The 19,664-nt window shown below is 41.0% G+C and overlaps 1 protein-coding gene across 1 annotated transcript in view; it reads right to left on the reverse strand.

Moving 5' to 3' along the window:
- LOC126162532 (uncharacterized) overlaps positions 1–17,138 on the reverse strand; it is a 78,425-nt gene extending 61,287 nt beyond the window's left edge. Inside the window, exon 1 of the mRNA XM_049919104.1 lies at positions 11,291–17,138. Coding sequence (XP_049775061.1) covers positions 11,291–16,700 — 5,410 coding nt within the window. The 5' untranslated portion in view covers positions 16,701–17,138. The remainder of the gene's footprint in view (positions 1–11,290) is intronic.
- Between the last annotated feature and the right edge of the window lie 2,526 nt (positions 17,139–19,664).

Consider the following 19,664-nt stretch of genomic DNA (forward strand, 5'->3'; position numbering starts at 1 on the left):
ACGCTTGTATGACGCTGTGTTTTACTGGCATACAGTAATATCCTTTGTTAGAATGTTGGTTCTTACCAGTCAAAATTACGAAAATCTATCTGAAAACTAAACTAATGAAAAATTCCCAGAATTCTAAAAAAATTCCGAGTTTTTCCCAGTTTTCTCCTGGATGAAAATATTCCCGGGCTTTTCCCGGATCTCCCGAGTCATATGCACCCTGCAGTTGCCATCACAAAGTTCTCCACCACTGTCTGAGCAATGTGTCTATATTTTGTTTGGAGATGGCCAACTGCATTTACTGTAAAATCTCCTAATGCATCTCCATACTTTAAGTAGAGACAGTGATATAGTTGATAAAACCATGTTTACACTGGCATGTTTCTGCTGGCAACACTGTTTCTGAGGAATCTGCAACAAGCCTACAACTATGTACATTGTTTGAGTCTCCATAGACACTCTGGTATCGGGTGCCACAGAGGTTGAACACCCACTAGAGGAGACGGACTTAGATGACCGTCAGTGAGGATCGCAGCTGCGCAGCACTGAGCTTGCGCGATGAGTGAATCACTGTCTCGCATCCAATGAGTGCTGTGGCCAGTAGCATTTTATGCAGCCGGTACATAAGTGGCCGTCCAGCACACAACTGACCAAATCAGAGCTCACGTATGATACTGTTGGACGTATCTTCGCTGTATTAGGACCACTTGCTTGTTGCCTGGTTACTCTATATGGTCACATCTTGGATTTGTCTCTCCGCTGCTCTGGGCCTTGCTGTCATCATTGTGGCAAAGGCTTAGTTTAGTACTTCATTGTCGTCTAGGGTGTTTGTCCTCGTCCTGGTCTGTTGTTCATCTGCGGTCTGCTGCGTTTCACTCACCTACTGTTAGTTTGGGTTATTCTTCTGCAGGTGGCTCTCCCACATGGCAGCTTCCTTCATTTCTGCATTTCTTGAAACTCCCAACATGCGCGGTGATATTCTGCCACCCGCGAATACAGCATTGGCAATGAGGAAAAAGGAAGTTATTTAGAAGCACAGACACTCAACTAGTTTGCCTGCTGGAGCAACTGAAGGAATACATGCAGCAGCAGCTCCGGTTACACTTGTTACAAAAATCACTTCACATTCAGGCAGACGAACTCAGAGCACATGAACCTCAGTTACTCCAGGCCTCAGTGCCTTCCACTACTGATGCACCCATACGTCCTCCATTGTTTGCACCTCTCAATGACACTAAGGAGGACAGACACATACTTGCTTCATCTGAAACAGCATTTCACGGCATTTAAATTTACAGATTATTCACTGCAGTGATTATTATTTTTGTCTTGGGCTTCACCAGACACGTTCTTTCTGTTCTGAATGTTGGCCCCTTGGTCAGACCCCAGCACACTCTCCTTTCAGTAGTTATGTGTTCTGTTGACTAATTATGAGACCCGGGGATACCATGTGGTTGCCTTCAGGCTCCATCAATACTATAAACAGCTGGGACAACCATACCATTCTCGGGTCACTGACTTATAAGGTCTCAGGCACAAATGTGATTTGAGTTGTAGCAATCGAGGTTGCAAGGCTTCATAGGTGGACACCTTGATTCATGATGTGAACGTTCGGATTGCACCAGATCCAGAGGTATCACTATGGTACTGACACTCAATAACCCGTTGTCAGATGGCACTTTGAGCACCACACAATTGTCTAAAATTACACAGGCAGCTAAGGAATGACTTATGGCAAGGCCACAAGTTGTGGTGGTCAATGCACCTCCACACGCTCCACTCCTGCGCCGCAGGCATATGACAACCCTCAGGCTGAGCACGCTCATGACTTGTCCTTGTTTAGATTAGATCAGTTTTACTTTCATTCCAATTGATCCGTAGTGAGGAGGTCCTCCATGATGTGGAACATGTCTGATGTCTCTACGCCATCTTAGCCTCCGGTCGCACTGCATCCCAGGTCATGGGTGTCACTCCCTTTGTGCCCACAGTATTTCTGCACTTACTCCCAGGCAGACCGTCCAGATCGCTGGCAGTCCTGCACACTTTGTGGCAAACAGGTGTATCTGCAGTTGGTGTCGCAGCTGCATATCCCACTCCTATTCCACCCCACAAGGGCATCAGTATATCATACATTCACTGTAGTTAGTAATTTTCAAATGAAATCATTCTGCTTTAGACTATTGAAATCTATATTTTGCATGCTAATTTCTGGGATTGATGTATTTGCTCACTGTGGATACCAACTCCCAAGTACCCAACCGTGGCAAGCATGGCCTCCACTACAACCAATGCCACCCTTACTGCTTTGGCCCAGGTTTTATCCATCAAAGGCTTACCTCACACTTTGGTCTCTGATAATGGGCCCCAATTCGTAGTGCCTTCTTCAAACACTTCTGTGGGGCCAATGGTGTAACACATATTTTCCATCCCTCCAACAATGGTGAAGCAGAACATCATGTTCAGACATTTAAGCAGGAAATGAAGAAAGATGTTGATTGCTCTGCCACTACCTCAGCCCTCATGCTGTTTCTGAGCACTTGTCACACCACCATATGCCGGTGGTAGCCCTGCCAAGCTGCTCCACAGGCGGCAACCATGGACCCTACTTCACCTTTTAACAAGCCCTCTTTGGCAATCCCCTCCCAACCATCCCACTGCTACACACTGGGCACAGCTGTGTGGGCCCACTGCTACAGGGAAATTGCTTCTTGAATGCTGGAAATGGTAGTAGAAACCCATGGAAGGCAAGTTATGTCTATCCAAACACACAATGAGCTTGAGCCCCATCACCACAACTAGTTCTGGCCTCGAACACGGGCATCACACCTGCATTCTGATGACGACGAGGCCCCAGAGCTGGTACCACTGGCAACTACCCGCAGGTGCACTGGCACTATCTTCTGCGTCCACAAGGTTCTGGAAAACCCTCCGGTGTCCTCACCTCCAGTGTCTATCCAAACATACAACGAGCTTGAGCACCATCACCACAATTAGTTCTGGCTTCGAACACGGGCATCACACCTGCCACCGCCTCATCCCCCTTCCACCTTCTGATGACGACGAGGCCCCAGAGCTGGTACCACTGGCAACTACCCACAGGTGCACTGGCACTATCTTCTGCGTCCACAAGGTTCTGGAAAACCATCCGGTGTCCTCACCTCTAGTGTCATCCCAATGGACACTGCCGAACATTCTCCCTTCCCCCAACCAGCAGCAGTCAGTACCGCATTTTCATTCATACCTCCTTTCAGTTTCTCTCAGCATCATCCAGTGCACAACGCTCTTGGGGGAGATCTGGTATCGGGCGCCACAGAGGTTGAATGCCCACTAGAGGAGATGGACTTATGTGACCATTAGGGACATCGCAGCCACGCAGCGCTGTGTGCAATGCACCCCTGTCTCATGCCACATGGATACAGTGCCCAATAGGGTTTCACGTAACTGGTATGTAGGTGGCCACCCAGCACACAGCTGGCTGGTTCAGTGCTCCTGCTTGATATTGTTGGAGCTATCTTTGCTGTATTATAGGACTGTTGTAAGACTGCTTGTCACCAGCTTACTCTCTTTGATCGCATCTTGGATTTCTCTCCACTGCTCTGCGCCTTGTCATTGGCATTGTGGCGAAGGCAACAACCATTTCTGTATGTGTATACACATTGTCTGCTATGACCCAAGCTGGTGCCAAATATATCACATTGTTTATATTTGTACTGTGTACTGTGCTATGCTATGTTTGGCAAAGAGGATGAATATGTCGTGATGCAATAATACTACTTGACAATAAAAGCAGACAAAAACAAAGGTGCAGTGGGTGAAAATATTGTGGGTGACATGACAGGAATGACATACAGCGAAAGTGTAATTTAGAGCATAGGGCTGTTTTTCATAACTTCACAAGAATATCACAGCTCAATTTTGAAATTTTAATCCGAATGATAGAACCGTTTGTTGCAAAGAAAGACACAAATATCAGAAAAGCAATTCTGGTGAAGTAAAAACTTGTTGCTACTCAAAACATTTGGAAACAGAAGATTGCATTGTATATTTATTCCATATTTCAAAATCAGCTGTCATCTCAAGCAGTTGCTTCAGTTTGAGAAGCATGGTTGAAGGGCTATGTTGTAATGGTAATACAATTAGGTTAATAAGATTGACAAATATGTTACACTGCACATTGCAATACTCATAATAGATAAATACATAAAATCAAATCTAATCATCTTCTACAGAAATGTGACGATCGGTACTAATGGATATGACAGGAGGATCCGCAGTTGCAATCTGATGTCTGCAATATCCAGATTACTTAAAAATTCCTCTTTTTTCCCCACAAATTCAGTTCCATCTCAAAGAGAATCTGTCTGTACTGTGTTAGCAGAGACTTATTTATTGTGTCACTGCTTCTGGTGTTAAGCACAGCATCAGTCTTCTGGATGAAGACCTGTTTTAACATGTTATTTTTTATTTTCCAGTTCACACATTGCAAAGAAACTCCTCTACCTCATGAAGTGTGATAGTTTCAAAAACCTTTCGTATTGATGAAGGTTTCTCAGGTCTCCAGCCAGGTGGTAGCGTTGATATCTCGCGACGTTTCGGGAAGTGTCATACTACCCATCTTCATCACTTCACATATACCTTTCGTCTTGTCCACTCCATTATTAGGCAACACAATTACTGTTCTCCGCTACAAGAATTATGTTGTAACATAAACACTAGTGCCATGCAATGGCATTTAAAAGCAACAGCAGGCTAGAAACAATGTTTCCTTTTATCTGTGCTGACACAGCACCCCATATTAATTCATCCTCTATGCTGAATATAGTAGAGCACAGCACACACTACCAACACACAATGTGAAATACAGTATTTGGCACCAACTTATGTCCCCTGGATTGCAGGGCAGCATTTAATGCACCACAAAAGGCTGAGATACCTTCTAATTTGGCCTAAAAATTTCAGGATGGATAAATCAGTGGTATGATGTATCCAGCTTATGATGCTGGAAGCTGCCTTGGTTTTCAAAAACACCCAACTGACTGGAAATTAGCCAGTTTGGTCTACTGAACAACTCACCTTGGTGGTTTCCTTTTGGACTGCTCTTTCTTGCAACTGGATACAAACAGGGTAGCATTTAGTGGAACAAACATAATTAACAACATCCAACTGAGCACAATCTTTTAGGGTTGGATAATGTAATTAGAGGGCGATGTCTGATGACTCATAGCAGTGCTGGACTGCATGTGGCAGAAAGTGTTGAGGATACACAGCATCAGAGACTTCATGAGGCTCTCTACAATTCAACCCCTAGGGCAGATAAAGTGCAAACCCTTCAGCTCATTTTGTGCATTACAGTCTGCCAGTAGGAAGAACTGTCACGGGAGTGTTTTGTGAAGTGTGTGAAAACATTTAATGGACAGGGAAAATACTACTTCCTTCATCTTTCTCCTCATTCCTCTATCGAATTGCATGATCTACAATGGGTGTCGGACAGCATTTATGAGTGTTGGTGATTGCATCAAACTTTATCATAAACTGCATTTTAAGGCATGCCATTAGATATGATTAAATCCGAGTAGTCTGATGACTTTAAGGTGCATTTCTTAAGTCTTACATGGTGGGGATTTGGCTATTGCACCAACACTAAACATCAATTAAAATAACTTTGTGACTGACAGATGTCACTGGCAGGGAAGGAAGATGCTAGCTGATACGGAACACACCATATATTCATACAATCAAAAATTTTAATTTAAAAAAAGTATGTAACAACTGTTGTCACTGTTTTCATTTGTCATGGAGAGGGCAGTAGAGTTGTGATAACTAAAGCAGCTGTGGGACAGTGATGCATGTAATATCCCACTCCACTTCTCCAACCCAGTGCCTCAAGTGAAATTTGTTAACATCGAGTATAGATTTAAGTGTCAGGAAGCCGTTTATGAAAGTATTTGTATGGAGTGTAGCCATGTATGGAAGTGAAACATGGACGATAAATAGTTTGGACAAGAAGAGAATAGAAGCTTTCGAAATGTGGTGCTACAGAAGAATGCTGAGGATTAGATGGGTAGATCACATAACTAATGAGGAGGTATTGAACAGAATTGGGGAGAAGAGGAGTTTGTGCACAACTTGACAAGAAGAAGGGACCGGTTGGTAGGACATGTTCTGAGGCATCAAGGGATCACTAAATTAGCATTGGAGGGCAGCGTGGAGGGTAAAAATCATAGAGGGAGATCAAGAGATGAATACACTAAGCAGATTCAGAAGGATGTAGGTTGCAGTAAGTACTGGGAGATGAAGAAGCTTGCACAGGATAGAGTAGCATGGAGAGCTGCATCAAACCAGTCTCAGGACTGAAGACAACAACAACAACAACAACAACAACAACAAGGTGAATGAAGAGCACCAGGTGCCCCAGAGCTTGTCATTTATCTGATAACAACTATTTTTCTTCAACAGTCATCTTGATGTTACGCTTTTTGAGGCATGTACCATCCTCCTGAACCAAGTTAGGCTCTCCATATCCTGTGACTCACAGTGTTCCATCATAGTCACAAGTCTCCAAATAAGTCCCAATTTCTCTCACCTTATCTTTGTTGTCCACAAGTGAAATGTATGGCAGCAGGAGAGTTGCTCTGCAGTCAGCCTCAAATGCCCGTTCCCTAAACTTCCTCAACAGTGCCTCATGAAAAGAATGTTGTCTTCCCTCCAGGGGTTACAAACTGTGTTCACAAAGCATCTCCATAATATCTGCGTATACTTCTTATCCATGATAACAAATCTAGCACTATGCCCCTGAATTGCTTTGATGTCTTCCTTTAGTCTGAACTGGTGGGGATCCCAAATACTCCAGCAGTACTCACAAACTGGTCACATTAGCGTTCTATACGCAATCTCCTTCATAGGTGAACTACACTTTCCTAAAATTCTCTTAGTACACCGAAGTTGACCATTCACCTTCTCTACTTCCATATTCATACGGTCATTCCATTGCACACTACTTCGTGACCTTATACCAATATATTTAATTGACATCACTGTGTCAAGCAGCACACTACTAATGCTGTACACAAACATTATAGGAATGTTTTTTCTACTCATCTGCATTAACTTACATTTTTCTACATTTAGAGTAAACTGCCATTCAACAAATCAGGTAGAAATTTTGTCTAAGTCACCCTGTATCCTTTTACAGTCACTCAATGATGACACCTTCCCATAAAACAGTGTCATCAGCAAACACACACATATTGCCACTCACCTTATCTGTCAGATAATATATGTACATATATAGAGAATAAGAGTGGACTTATAACACTTCCCTGGGGAACTTCTGACTATACTTGCGTTTCTAATGAACACTTGCCATTGAAGACAATGTACTGGGTTCCATTACTTAAGACATCTTCAAGCTACTCACATATCTGGGGACCTAACCCATGTGCTCTGACTTTCATCAACAGTCTGCAGCAGAGTGCTTTGTCAAACACTTTCCCACAATCTAGGAATACAGGATCTGCCTGTTACCCTTCACCCATGGTTTGCAGGATATCGTGAGAAAATGGTAAGCTGATTTTCTCATGAGAAACATTTTCTAAATCCATGCTGATTTGTGGTCAGAAGGTTTGCTGTCTCAAGCAAATTTGTTACATTCAGTCTCAGAATGTGCTCAAAAATTCTGCAGCAGAGCAATGTTAAGGATATTGGTCTGTAATGGTACAGGTAAAGTCTTTTACTTTTCTTATACACAGAGTCACCTGCACTTTTTACCAGTCAATTGAGACTCTGAGCTGGGTAAGATGTTCCTGATAAATGCAAGCTAAGTAATAGGCCAATACAACAGAGTACTCTCCATAAAACCTAATTGGGATTCCATTAGGACCTGGTGACTTACTTGTTTTCAACTCTTTCAGTTGCTTCTCTACACCAGGGATGCCTATATCTATGTGCTCCACATGTGAGTCCATGCAACGGTCAAAAGACTGTATGTCTATACAATCCTACTGTGTGAATGATGTCTTACAACATGAAATTTGAAACATTAGGTTACCATTTGTGTCTTCCATTGTCACATCGGACTGGTCAATGAGCGACTAGACAGAAGCCTTCAACCTGTTTAGTGAATTTTCTCGTGTTCTCTGCAAGACCTTTCATAACTATGACAGAAATTTTTGTATCCTTTGCACATCAATCTTTTTACAGACGCACAAATTTCTACTAAATTTTGCCTGTTATCACTTGCATGTTCTGTTTTGAACTGACAGTGCAATGGTCTCTCCTTCCTTCATAATCTTCTGAATTTTGCAATTAAAACACATTGGGACTTTTCTGTCCTTAATCCACTTACTCAACATATACTTCTTCTTGAGAGCACAATTTACAATCAGTTTAAACTTTGCTCATAACCCCTTTATGTCCATCATACTGGAACTAAATTATGTGCATTTACTATGTCGGATGTTAACAACTGCTTACCTGCTGTTTCTAACAAAAATATTTTCCTAGCCTTCTTGATGGATTTAATAACTTTAGTAATCACTGTTGTTATGAAATTCTTGTCTCCACACTGACACTATCAACAAGGTCAAACTTTCTTGTAATTACAAGGTCTAAAATAATACCATTGTGTAAAGGACGTCAATCTAGCTGCTCAATAAATTTTTCAGAAAACGTGTTCAAAACTGCTTCAAAAGACTTTCTATTTGTACCCCCTGCAACAAATATGTAGAGACCATAGTCTATACTGTGTGGATTAAAATTGCCTACCACCAAATGCTGCTAGATCTGGGTATTTTTGTGCCGCTAAGTGTAGTTATCTTGTACTATTCTAAAACTGTCACAGTGGAAGAGGGTGGTTGGTTAAAACATTTAATAATTTGACATTTTTGTATGTGTTTCGTGTCTCGCTAAATATTTGGGAGCTTTCTACTTCAGGTTTCGGCCAGCTCTCAGTTCCAAGAATAATTTTAGCAAGATAACTTTCTCCGACAGCAATAAATTCAGGAACTTTGTCACAAATACTTCTAGAATCCGCTGTTAAAATTTTGACAGTCCAAGTGTCTTTACTTTGTATGCAGTCTGTTTTCAACCTCTGCGTATTGACTGGCAAGCATTAATCAGAGGCCATCAAACAACTGCCTAGTCCAAAAACATTCATGTACGCCTCTCAAGTACTCAGCTACCCGAGTAGCTGCTTCCTTTGTATAGTGCACCCTTACCTACTGAGAGAAGTCCAATAATTCTCCAACTCATCACGCGAATCCATAAACCTGCAGCCGAGACCATCACAAAATCAACAGTCTTTGACTGAGACCCTCCACTCGGCTCCAAATCTAAGGATCCCAATCAACTGTGGGAACAATGCTGCAAATTGTGAGTCTTGCTCGCACCACACGAGTGAGACCAGCAGTCTTCACCACTTCCACCAGTTGAACGTACGATCTGAGGATAGCCTCAGAAATCAAGCCACAATGTCACTGGTGTCAACATGAGCCACAACTTGCAGACAATTTCACCTTGCACCCTCGATAGCTGCATGCAACAGCCTCCTTCACATCTCTGATAAGGGCCCCCAGCAGACACACTGAGTGCACACCGGACTTCTTTCCAGCCTAGGGCACTATTTCCTTAAAGGTCTCCATAATACAACTAACACTGGAGTTCCTGATAACTGTCCCCATTTGCCCGCTTGGATCCTGCTGAAGAAGCACACTCACAGTCGGAATGAGAGAGGCCGGGTGTCAAGTTTCCACACTGACTTTCCATATCGAGCAGTCACTCCCCCTGAGGTGTGGGTGAATCCCTCCACATCAGGTACGTAATCTGTGGGCGATACAGTGATGACATCTGATGTGTCCCATGTGACGCACCACATTATCCTCCGCCGCTACATCCAAGGCAGCGACCTGCAGACAGCTGATTGTGGCCAAAAGCGTGTTCAAACGTTCTCACGAACAGCAGCCAGCTCCTCCTACATCCACACATAGCACGCACATGCCCTATCCACCCTAGTACTACTAACTTAAGAATTAAACTATAAAAGCACACAGAGAAAGCTAAATATGAAACTTGTTACTCTCCTGGCATGTCACCAATGGAAGCTGGAGGCTGACTGAGCTGTGACCAATAGTCACTGGCGGTTAAAAACAAACAAACAAACAATAACTGCACTATAGACTACACAAATCTACTCTATACAGTGATGTTGGACGATCCAATCCACAACATAGGAAGCAGTTGTATAACCTGTATTGCCATGTTTGGTCCCCAAAATTGATGATCACTGCGTCCTGTCACACAATGTCACCAGAGCATCTTTTAGTGCACACATCACAAGATCACAGGTGGTTTCATGGACCTTTAAGATGCCTTAAAACTTACAGGTGTTAAGTGTATTAATATCATAATGGTACTACGGCTGTGCAAGTTGGCACGATCATTCACTCACTCAAGTGTCGATGTATATGCTCCCTCCTCCCCAGTGTCAGAATATTGAACTTTGTACAAAACATGGAACTTCTTTGTTTAGGTGTTTCACACTATAATGGATGATGTCTGGCCCATCAGCAGTAAAATACACAATTTTCACGTGATAAAAAAGTGGTTGAGAACTTTATATTGATAAAATTGAGATTAAGGTTTTTCTCTGTCTGTGGCATCACGGTAAGCTTGAAAATAGTAATGCTCAATTCCATAATGCTGCAAAATTACTACACAAAATTTATATAATTCTTCCGTGTGTATGTCTGCTGCTGTTCTCCAAAAGCAAATTGAATTGGCTACGAAGTTTGTCTCCAACTAGATGTGTCATACTGCAGTCTTACATCTTACACATATTTACTTATTTTATTAGACTTGTGAAACTTTAATAGAAATCTCATTCATTTTGAAGAGAGAAGCTCAACCAAATGAACGTCAAAATACAAAGGGGATATAGGACAAGAGATGTTAAATGAAGGCAGATAGGAGAAACAGATGAAAGAGAAATAATATTAGATACTGTTTTGTAAGAGACTGGCATAAAAGACGAAAACCTGGAGGAGCCAGGCAAAGAATTATAAGTAAGGATAATGTAAAGTATTACAACACATTAATCGGAAATATTAACATGTGCAGTGGAGGATGAACAGAGATTATGACCTATGAATGAAAACAATAGCCAGAGTCAAAACAATAACTGGAATAAAGACACTGGAAAATTATAAAATGAAAACTAAATATTAGCAATTACACTACTATAATCTTTTGTTTTATGCAAGTGCATATACGATAATCAAAATAAGTGAAACTAAGGCCAGTAACTCACCTATTGACAGAATGTCTGTCAAATCCACATTTTTCAGAGGTACCCCATAAAGATAAACATCCTCCTGTACAAAACTGAGCACTATACCGGCTACAGTTTGCAGCTGGCCTTCTGTTGGTGACAAAGTTATTATTTTTGCTTCCTCTCCAGTCTGAATATTTCTCAATGCCTTCAGGCCTGCAGACGGCACTGGTGTATGATCTGCAGCTTCTTTCCAAGCTTCTATAGCGAACCATTCATGTTCTTCGCCATTTCTTGATCTTTCAACTACAACATATACTACGTCACCTTTGTTTACATGTAATGACACACATTCATTGCGAGACAATTTTCTTGTATCAGAGAATGGATGAAATGAAACATTTGTAACAAAAACTGATGCAACGTCATCTTCCATTACAATTTCAGCAACAAAAGAAAATTTTTTGATTAGTACAACCTTTGCTTGATACATTCCTCCAGATTTTACACTGTTCCTGTCCATGGAAAGGAGTTCTGGAGCATTCTTATAAACAATCTTTTTGGGTTTTTTGTTTTCCCAAACACATTCAACAGTCAACCTCGTCATACTGATATTACAAAGTAAGTTAAAATGAACCATTTTACCTGCAGGCCATATGTCACGAAGGTTCCTACCACCTTGTGCAGTTATTAGTACATTAGTAGACTGATCAAATGGGACTTCATAGTCCTCATTTTTGTATCTGAATTCTATGATGCCAGTACCCAATTTGTCGTATTTGATCTTACCCATTAGACCCTTTAAAATTCTACGATTGTCATCTTCCAGTTCTGATGTCACATTTAATTTACTTACAAGTAAATTAGTGAGGGAGGTAACACCTGACACTTTCGTTCCATTTCCATGCATCTCATTATATGGTCTTATTTCCACATACTCAGCAGTATATTTAACTGTTCCCTGTTCCGAATTTGTTATCCTCTGGATTTTAATACTTAACCGCATATTGATTCTGAGCATGGCCAATGCTGACTTTGGCTCTATTTGACTACCATCAAAAAATATTTTTGTATAGGAAAAACTGGCACGTTCATATCTACCACACAATTTGAAAACAGCTAGACCCATTTCTGGCTGCAATTTTTCCACAAAAGCAATAATTTTTCTATTTTTAATGAATGAATCAACTTCATCAGCTACACATGAATCTTCCGTGACACAACTTTCACGTTCTTCAATTCTTATAACATTTGAAGCAAGCCAAAGAATAGATTTTGGATTGAAACACTCTGGTTTTACATGAAATGAAACTTCATAATTTTCCTTTGAGGTAACAACTGCTTTCAATTCTTGCCAGTTCATACTTGTTTGATCTTTGAAAAACAGTGCCCTCTTGAGATACCCTCCAGTTTCAAATGTTACTACACCAAATTCGTTGTACACAGCGGTGACCACTCCTCTAAATGTACACGTATCATCCACTGGAGTAAGTGACGACACATTTTTGATGTTGTTGTCCCACACTTTCTTCACACGCCAATGGATGCCAATTTCCTTAAGGGATGCATTTTTTGTACTTTCAATGCTTACAGTTAACACATCTCCTACACTCACATAATCTATTATCCAACTCCCAGATGAATTTCTAAGTGCTATACCTCTACAAGCTGTCAACGCATTTACGTGTATTAGTACCAGCACTGATACTGAACTACTCACAGCAATCTTCATAAGACCCACATATGGTGGCAACAGGCCCACAATTATTCCAAGATACTGCACATTATCTCGCAAAACTAAAGCATTAGAGTATTCAGTCTTGAAGACTGAAAATACTTCATGCACTGCAGGTGGCATTCCTTGCCACAGTAACCAAACAACGAAAGTTTCCTTGAAACGCCCTGTCTCTGGAAGTTTAATGCCTGTACAATATATTTTATCATTTGAGTTTGCATCAATGTTGTACGCATCTATTTCATTGAAAAATGCTTGCACTGGTTCATGTGGACACACAGCCACAGTTAACACTGCAGTAGTTTCTGAAACTGGTTGTATTGCAGTAACTTCCGCATCTGTAAATCTACAGTGTGATAAGTCATTAGTTGTCTCTGGATTCTTGGCTACAAATTCCTTCCATAGCAAACTACCAACTACCAGCATAGAGCCCAGTGATTCTAAATCAGAGACTAATGTATGATCATCCTGTGCAAAGGCATTATACACAGGACGTGCAATAGTTGTCTCTTCTGCAGTATCACTGTCCGTATCACTGAGTTCCGAATTTGTTTTTTTTCTAGACAAATATGACCCCTCCTGAACAACTTTCATATTCTGTGATGCAGCATTATTGCCTTTGGACCTAAAGTCTGCAGAAGAAATACAGCTGTCAATAGAAGTTCCTGCAGGAAGTGAAATACCTGCTTTGTTTACAATCATGTCACAACTTTCATCTTTAGTGTGTGTTTGGACCAAGATCTGATTCTCAATAGAACTGCTGAAATTTTGATCTGATGAAATTGTATCCTCCTTTACAGTAGCACACTCAACAGTTTTCGCTGTTAATGCATCATTTGTTTTCCAGGCAATACAGACAGTTCTAAATCTGCTGTTCTTTATTTTACTTGCAATTTTTACTTTCAGCTCATCACCTATTTTTAAATAGTCATTTATCCAGTCATCCCTGGTACACAGTGTCCTCTCTATGCCGACAGCCAGACTGGAAATAAAAAGTAGTACTGGTATTGAACTTCCAAATGTGTTTATAGTGACAAGAGCAACTGATGGGGGTGCAATATCTTTCACTATGCCAAAGTAAGCAACATTTTCCTTAAGCATGTCCCCATCTGCAGCATTAGTTATGTAAGATTCCATAATAGTACTAACAGTTGGTTTTTGAGAATCCCAAACACATACACAACTATGACTAGTGTGTAAACCATACCACTCTCCTTCTGATACAACTGCAACAAAGTAAAATGTCATTCCTTTACAGATCACATCGCCTAACACTTGACTACTCCCTACTTTTTTCCCCGAAAGAAAAAGTCTTGATTTGTGAAACACTGCTTTGTACATTCCACATTCAAGAAGTCCATCATCATCTCTGAAGTCAATCAATACACCACTCGCTGCATTCAAATGTTTAACAACTGGAAAATCCACCAGTTTATCGATCTTTTTACTACAAATGCTGCACGTATTACACTTTGAGCTTATTTTCCTTTCTAATCCACTCACATAGATGACTGAAATGTAATATATGTTCTCATTAACAAAATAAATTGAATCCTTCTGGAATGTAACAGAAGAATTGTGTGTCAATACAGCAGAGAGTGCCACATTTGAACCAATAGGTTCATTATTAATCATGCCAAAATCCTTTATGAAAAAACCAAACTTGCAGCCTTCATCTGTATCAAATGTAACTACAGCAAAAGACTTACATAGAAAAGAAACATTGCCCTTGTATGGGTTTCTTTTGCACCTGCTAAGAATCCTTGTATTCTGAGGCTTGATTTCACAAGAACAGCTCTTTCTGGCACTTACTGCAGTCCACTGGTAGCCAAGTTTTGCAACTTTGTTGGATTTCTTTGTTGGTTGAACTGAAACACTCACACAGTCAGCAATACTAATATAATCAATTATCCAATGATCACCCTCAAAATTGAATGGACACACTCTGTCTTGCAGAAAATTGGAAAACACTACAACTGGTACTATACTCCCTCCAATGTATAGCCTCACAAGAGCAGCACGTGGTGGATATATGGCTACAACTTGTCCTTTGTACTGCTTATTTTCCTTTAGTGTTACTGCATCAGATTTTTTGAACTCAAACACACTGAATACATGCTGCACATCTGGCCTTGTTCCTTGCCAAAGGCACCATGCAAAATGTGTTTCACCATGACAGCCACGGTGTGGCAATTCTGTAGCAGTGCAATGCAACTCTGCACCCACTGGTAAAACTGTGCATTTTTCACCATTCACATACACATCATTTAGGTGAAATAAGATCTTCATTTCTCCAGACATTAGAATTCCTTCTTCATAAACAGTCCCAGTAATGTCAATGAAACGAACAGTATTTAATTTGAGTGCTGATGATGCTTCTTTGTCAAATTTGTTACTAATGTATTCTTTCCACAATAAACCACCAAACACCAAAGCTGTTCCCAAATCATTTAACACAGTGCGGTAATTATTGTTTTCCTGAAGCTCTTCTGACATGTTGCACTTCTTGAAATGAGTCAAACTTTGCATAAATGATTGAGATGCTTGTTTGAAGTTAGCCTCACTTTGTATGAACATGTTAAAATCAGGTGGTTTGTTTGTTGCATTATATGGAACACTGGGCATCTCAACAGTACTGTGAACTCTTTTCTCACATTTCATTTGACAACTGGAAAGTAAATCAATAAAATAATGATAGTGATCTTTAAAAGTATCAAAAGTTACAGAATCGTTTTCTCTATCATTGCAGAGAAGCAAATAAGTTGCTTTGAATCTTATTTCACTTGTTTCAGATGGTATACACAAAAAAGCCACCTTTTCCTTTAACTGCAGAACATCATGTAAATCAGAGGAAGTAAATTTTTCTCTGTTGAAATACAAATTTTCAGTTAAAATAACTGCTTTTTCCTTGTTACCTCTCCTGAAAAATGAGATTATACCTACATTGTTCACCAGTTCCACAATTTCTCCAACAAACAAAAACAATTTAATATTAATGTCACAACTGCATGAATTCACATCACATACAGCAGGCATCCCTTTGTAAAGAACTAGATTTAAAGGGCATTCTTTAGGGACATTGAAATCATTAATATACACATTCTCACTAACAAAAATTGCCTTTTGATTACATTCGCCTCCCACTAAGGACAATGTTCCCCATGTATCAAAAACTGATTCAATAGTGGCATGGATGGAAGTAAGTCCTGATGAGTTGTTCATGGCAGCTAGGTATAGGGGAGACATAAAGTAATTCTTCTCCTGCAACTCCTCTCCCTTCTCTACATCTAATATCACACGAGAGCTAATTAAATTGCCTTGTTTACTTTTTGAATTACTTTTAATATGTAGTGTCACATGTTGACCAGTGACAAGCAGTTCATCAACATTCAATTTCCTTCCTACTTTCCTCCCTCTATATTCAATTTTCTTCTTGGAGATAATTGCTGCATAACTTTTTCCCTTCCATTGAAATGATGCAATGGCTGAGGCTGTATCAACTTTGTCAATAACTCCAATAAATACTCCATCTACTGCATCCATAGAGTAGTCTTTAGCCACAGGCAGTATATCGTTTTCATCTCTGTCTGACAGAAATCTATTAGTGCTCAGGGTCTCATCCAATGCATGGTTTTGTGAAGAAACCTCAATAACATCAATCCGTCTGCATAAATTAGCTCCATCCAAACTGTCGGTCATATTTATCCCCTCCATCACGTCTTCTGCAAAAATATGTGCATTGAAGTTACGCAAATTTCCCCACAAATTTTCACACACAAATGGAAGATACCCAATCAAATTATCTCCCAATAAAACTTCCCTTGGCAGCTTATTAAAAACTGGAAATGCACTATCACAATTTTCAAATGAAGATTGTACATTTCTAATCCTTTCAAGTACTAAACTGTCCTCCCTTGCCTCAAGTGGGCATATAATTTTATCTTTAAAAGCTCTTGCAATACTATAATCTTCATTCAAATCTAGAGTTCTACTCTCTCTCGAAGGCAAATGAAATGCACTTGTAGTTTCTTTCAACTGCAGTGATTTACGCACTTCCTGTCCTTGTTCTTCGTGAATAACAGAATTTGAGTTACAAAGAATTTCATCTTCCTGTGAACTACAGTCAGGCAAGTAATATGTATTATTTGCTACTGATTCTTTAGATACCAGAGTGTCAAAATAACTGCACTGTGGAACCTCAGATTCAATCTTTCTAAAAGAATAACAGTTTGTTTCCTGTAATGTATTGACATCTGCGTTACAAATATTAGGGGTAATCTGCCTCTTATTCAGGTTCAAACTGACCGGCGTCAAGGCTTCATTCCTATCACAATTAATCACACTGCTACGTGAGCAACAAAATGAACAACTGCAAGACAGGCTATTTGACCTGTTGTGCTCAGCATGGATGTCTCTACCAGCAAATTCATCCGTTTCTTTTCTGTCTTCTTGTGTCCATGAATTACCCATATTATTTTCATTTATACAACTGCAGCTGCAATGCAGTTTCCATCAAACATCTGGATAATCTGCAAAAGAATAAAGTTTCGATCATGACAAATCTAACCCACATATAAACATTTACATAATGTTTCATATTGTCTTTTCTATGGTAAATAGATAAATTTTTATACTTCTCATTGAAGCAGAGATGTGAATACAACCCTCCCCCCTCCCACACATGCTCACAAAGGAAAATGAAAAACTCTTATTTTTCTTTTACATATGACTGACACTGTTTTGGGTACTGAAACTTCTGCAACACCCTCTATAGCGAGTTATCTCAGTAAACCAATTGCAACAGGGTCAACTGCAATAATAACCACAGTCACGATTTACTCAACAGCTGATAAAATGTTGAAAAACTACTATGTATAATTTTTGAACTTACTGTATTATAAAGTAAGACATACTGTACAATCAAGCTACTATCACTGGAAAGCCCACAAGCCCGGTGTCGGTACCTAGTTGTGAAAAGGGACTTGCTACGTAGGATGCCTGAGAAGAACTGAACAAGAGACGTTCCTGCATTCTACTGTCTACCTTCATGTATGTTCAAGTAGGTTTCACAATTGGTAGCCTATGATTATTGACATGTTTTAGTAATCTTTAAAATAATAATTCTGAGAGTATATATTTTATAGAATCTAAACAGGAGTTATTCCAGTAACAAATACTTGATGGAGAGGCATCCTCTTTTTTTTTTTGTTATGGTTTTAGGGCGCAAAACTGCTAAGGTCATTAGCGCCCGGTCTATGACTTAGGAAACAGTAAAAAAACGAAAACGGAAACTAGCAGCAATGGGAACGAAAGTCATAAAATTGGAGAAACTAAAAGCAGAAGGAAGGCTTCAAAATTTACTACAGAAGGGGGTTGGTTGTCCCAAAAAGAACTTCAAATGACTGACGACATTTCACTGGCACGAATGAACTCTAGAACGCAATCGGCCGATCGCGTGTCATCTGCTAAAATTGACGATATATCAGGAGACAGCTGTAGACGGGCGCGTAACGGAGTAAAATAGGGGCACTCAATTAAAAGGTGTCTTCCGTCCACAACTGAGAGCAGTGGGGACAGAGTGGGGGAGGATTGCCGCTTAAAAGATGTCTATGGCTAAAAAGACAGTGCAATATCCAGAGTATAGTTACAATTACCTCCTCCCGACGACGCGTTCGGGAGGAAGAGGTCCAAGTACAAGGAAGAGTTTTCATGTCCCGCAATTTATTTTGGGGAAGTGTCGACCAGTGCGCGTGCCATAAATGAACAACACGACGACATAAAACGCGCCGTAGATCGGTGACGGGAATCAATGGAATAGCTGGCCGAAGAAGAGAGACTGCAGCCTTGGCTGCAATATCAGCCGCCTCATTTCCGCAGATACCAACATGTCCCGGGAGCCAGAGGAACGCCACCGAGACGCCCCCCAGGTGGAGCAAGCGCAGACAGTCCTGAATCCGGTGGACCAGAGGGTGCACAGGGTAAAGAGCTTGGAGACTGAGGAGAGAGCTGAGAGAATCGGAGCAGATAACATACTGTATCCGCTGATGGCGGCGGATGTAGTGGACAGCCCAGAGCACAGCGTAAAGCTCCGCAGTATAGACCGAACACTGGTCGGGAAGCCGAAAGTGATTTGTGGTGTCGCCAACAACATAGTCACTCCCTACACCTAACGATGTTTTCGAGCCATCGGTGTAAATAAATGTGGCTTCCGTCATTTGTGCACATAGAGCAGCAAATGCACGACGATAAACAAGTGAAGGGGTACCATCCTTGGGAAATCGACAAAGGTCACGGAGCAGGCAGATCCGGGGACGGAGCCAAGGCGGTGCCGTACCCCAAGTTGTCAAGAAGGTTGTAGGAAAGCGGAAGGAAAGAGAATGGAGCAGTCGACGGAAGCGGACTCCCGGTGGTAGTAGGGAGGAGGGGCGGCCTGCATACCCTACATCAAAGGAGGCGTCGAAAAATATGTCATGGGCTGGATTAGCAGGCATGGAAGACAGATGGCTGGCATAACGGCTCAGAAGGACTGCTCGCCGATTGGACAGCGGAGGTTCAGCGGTCTCAGCATAAAGGCTTTCCACAGGGCTGGTGTAAAAAGCTCCAGACACTAAACGTAATCCACGGTGGTGAATAGAGTCGAGACGCCGAAGAATAGACGGCCGAGCAGAGGAGTAGACT

This window comes from Schistocerca cancellata, chromosome 2 (genome assembly GCF_023864275.1).
Source record: "Schistocerca cancellata isolate TAMUIC-IGC-003103 chromosome 2, iqSchCanc2.1, whole genome shotgun sequence".
Classification (NCBI taxonomy): Eukaryota; Metazoa; Arthropoda; class Insecta; order Orthoptera; family Acrididae; genus Schistocerca; species Schistocerca cancellata.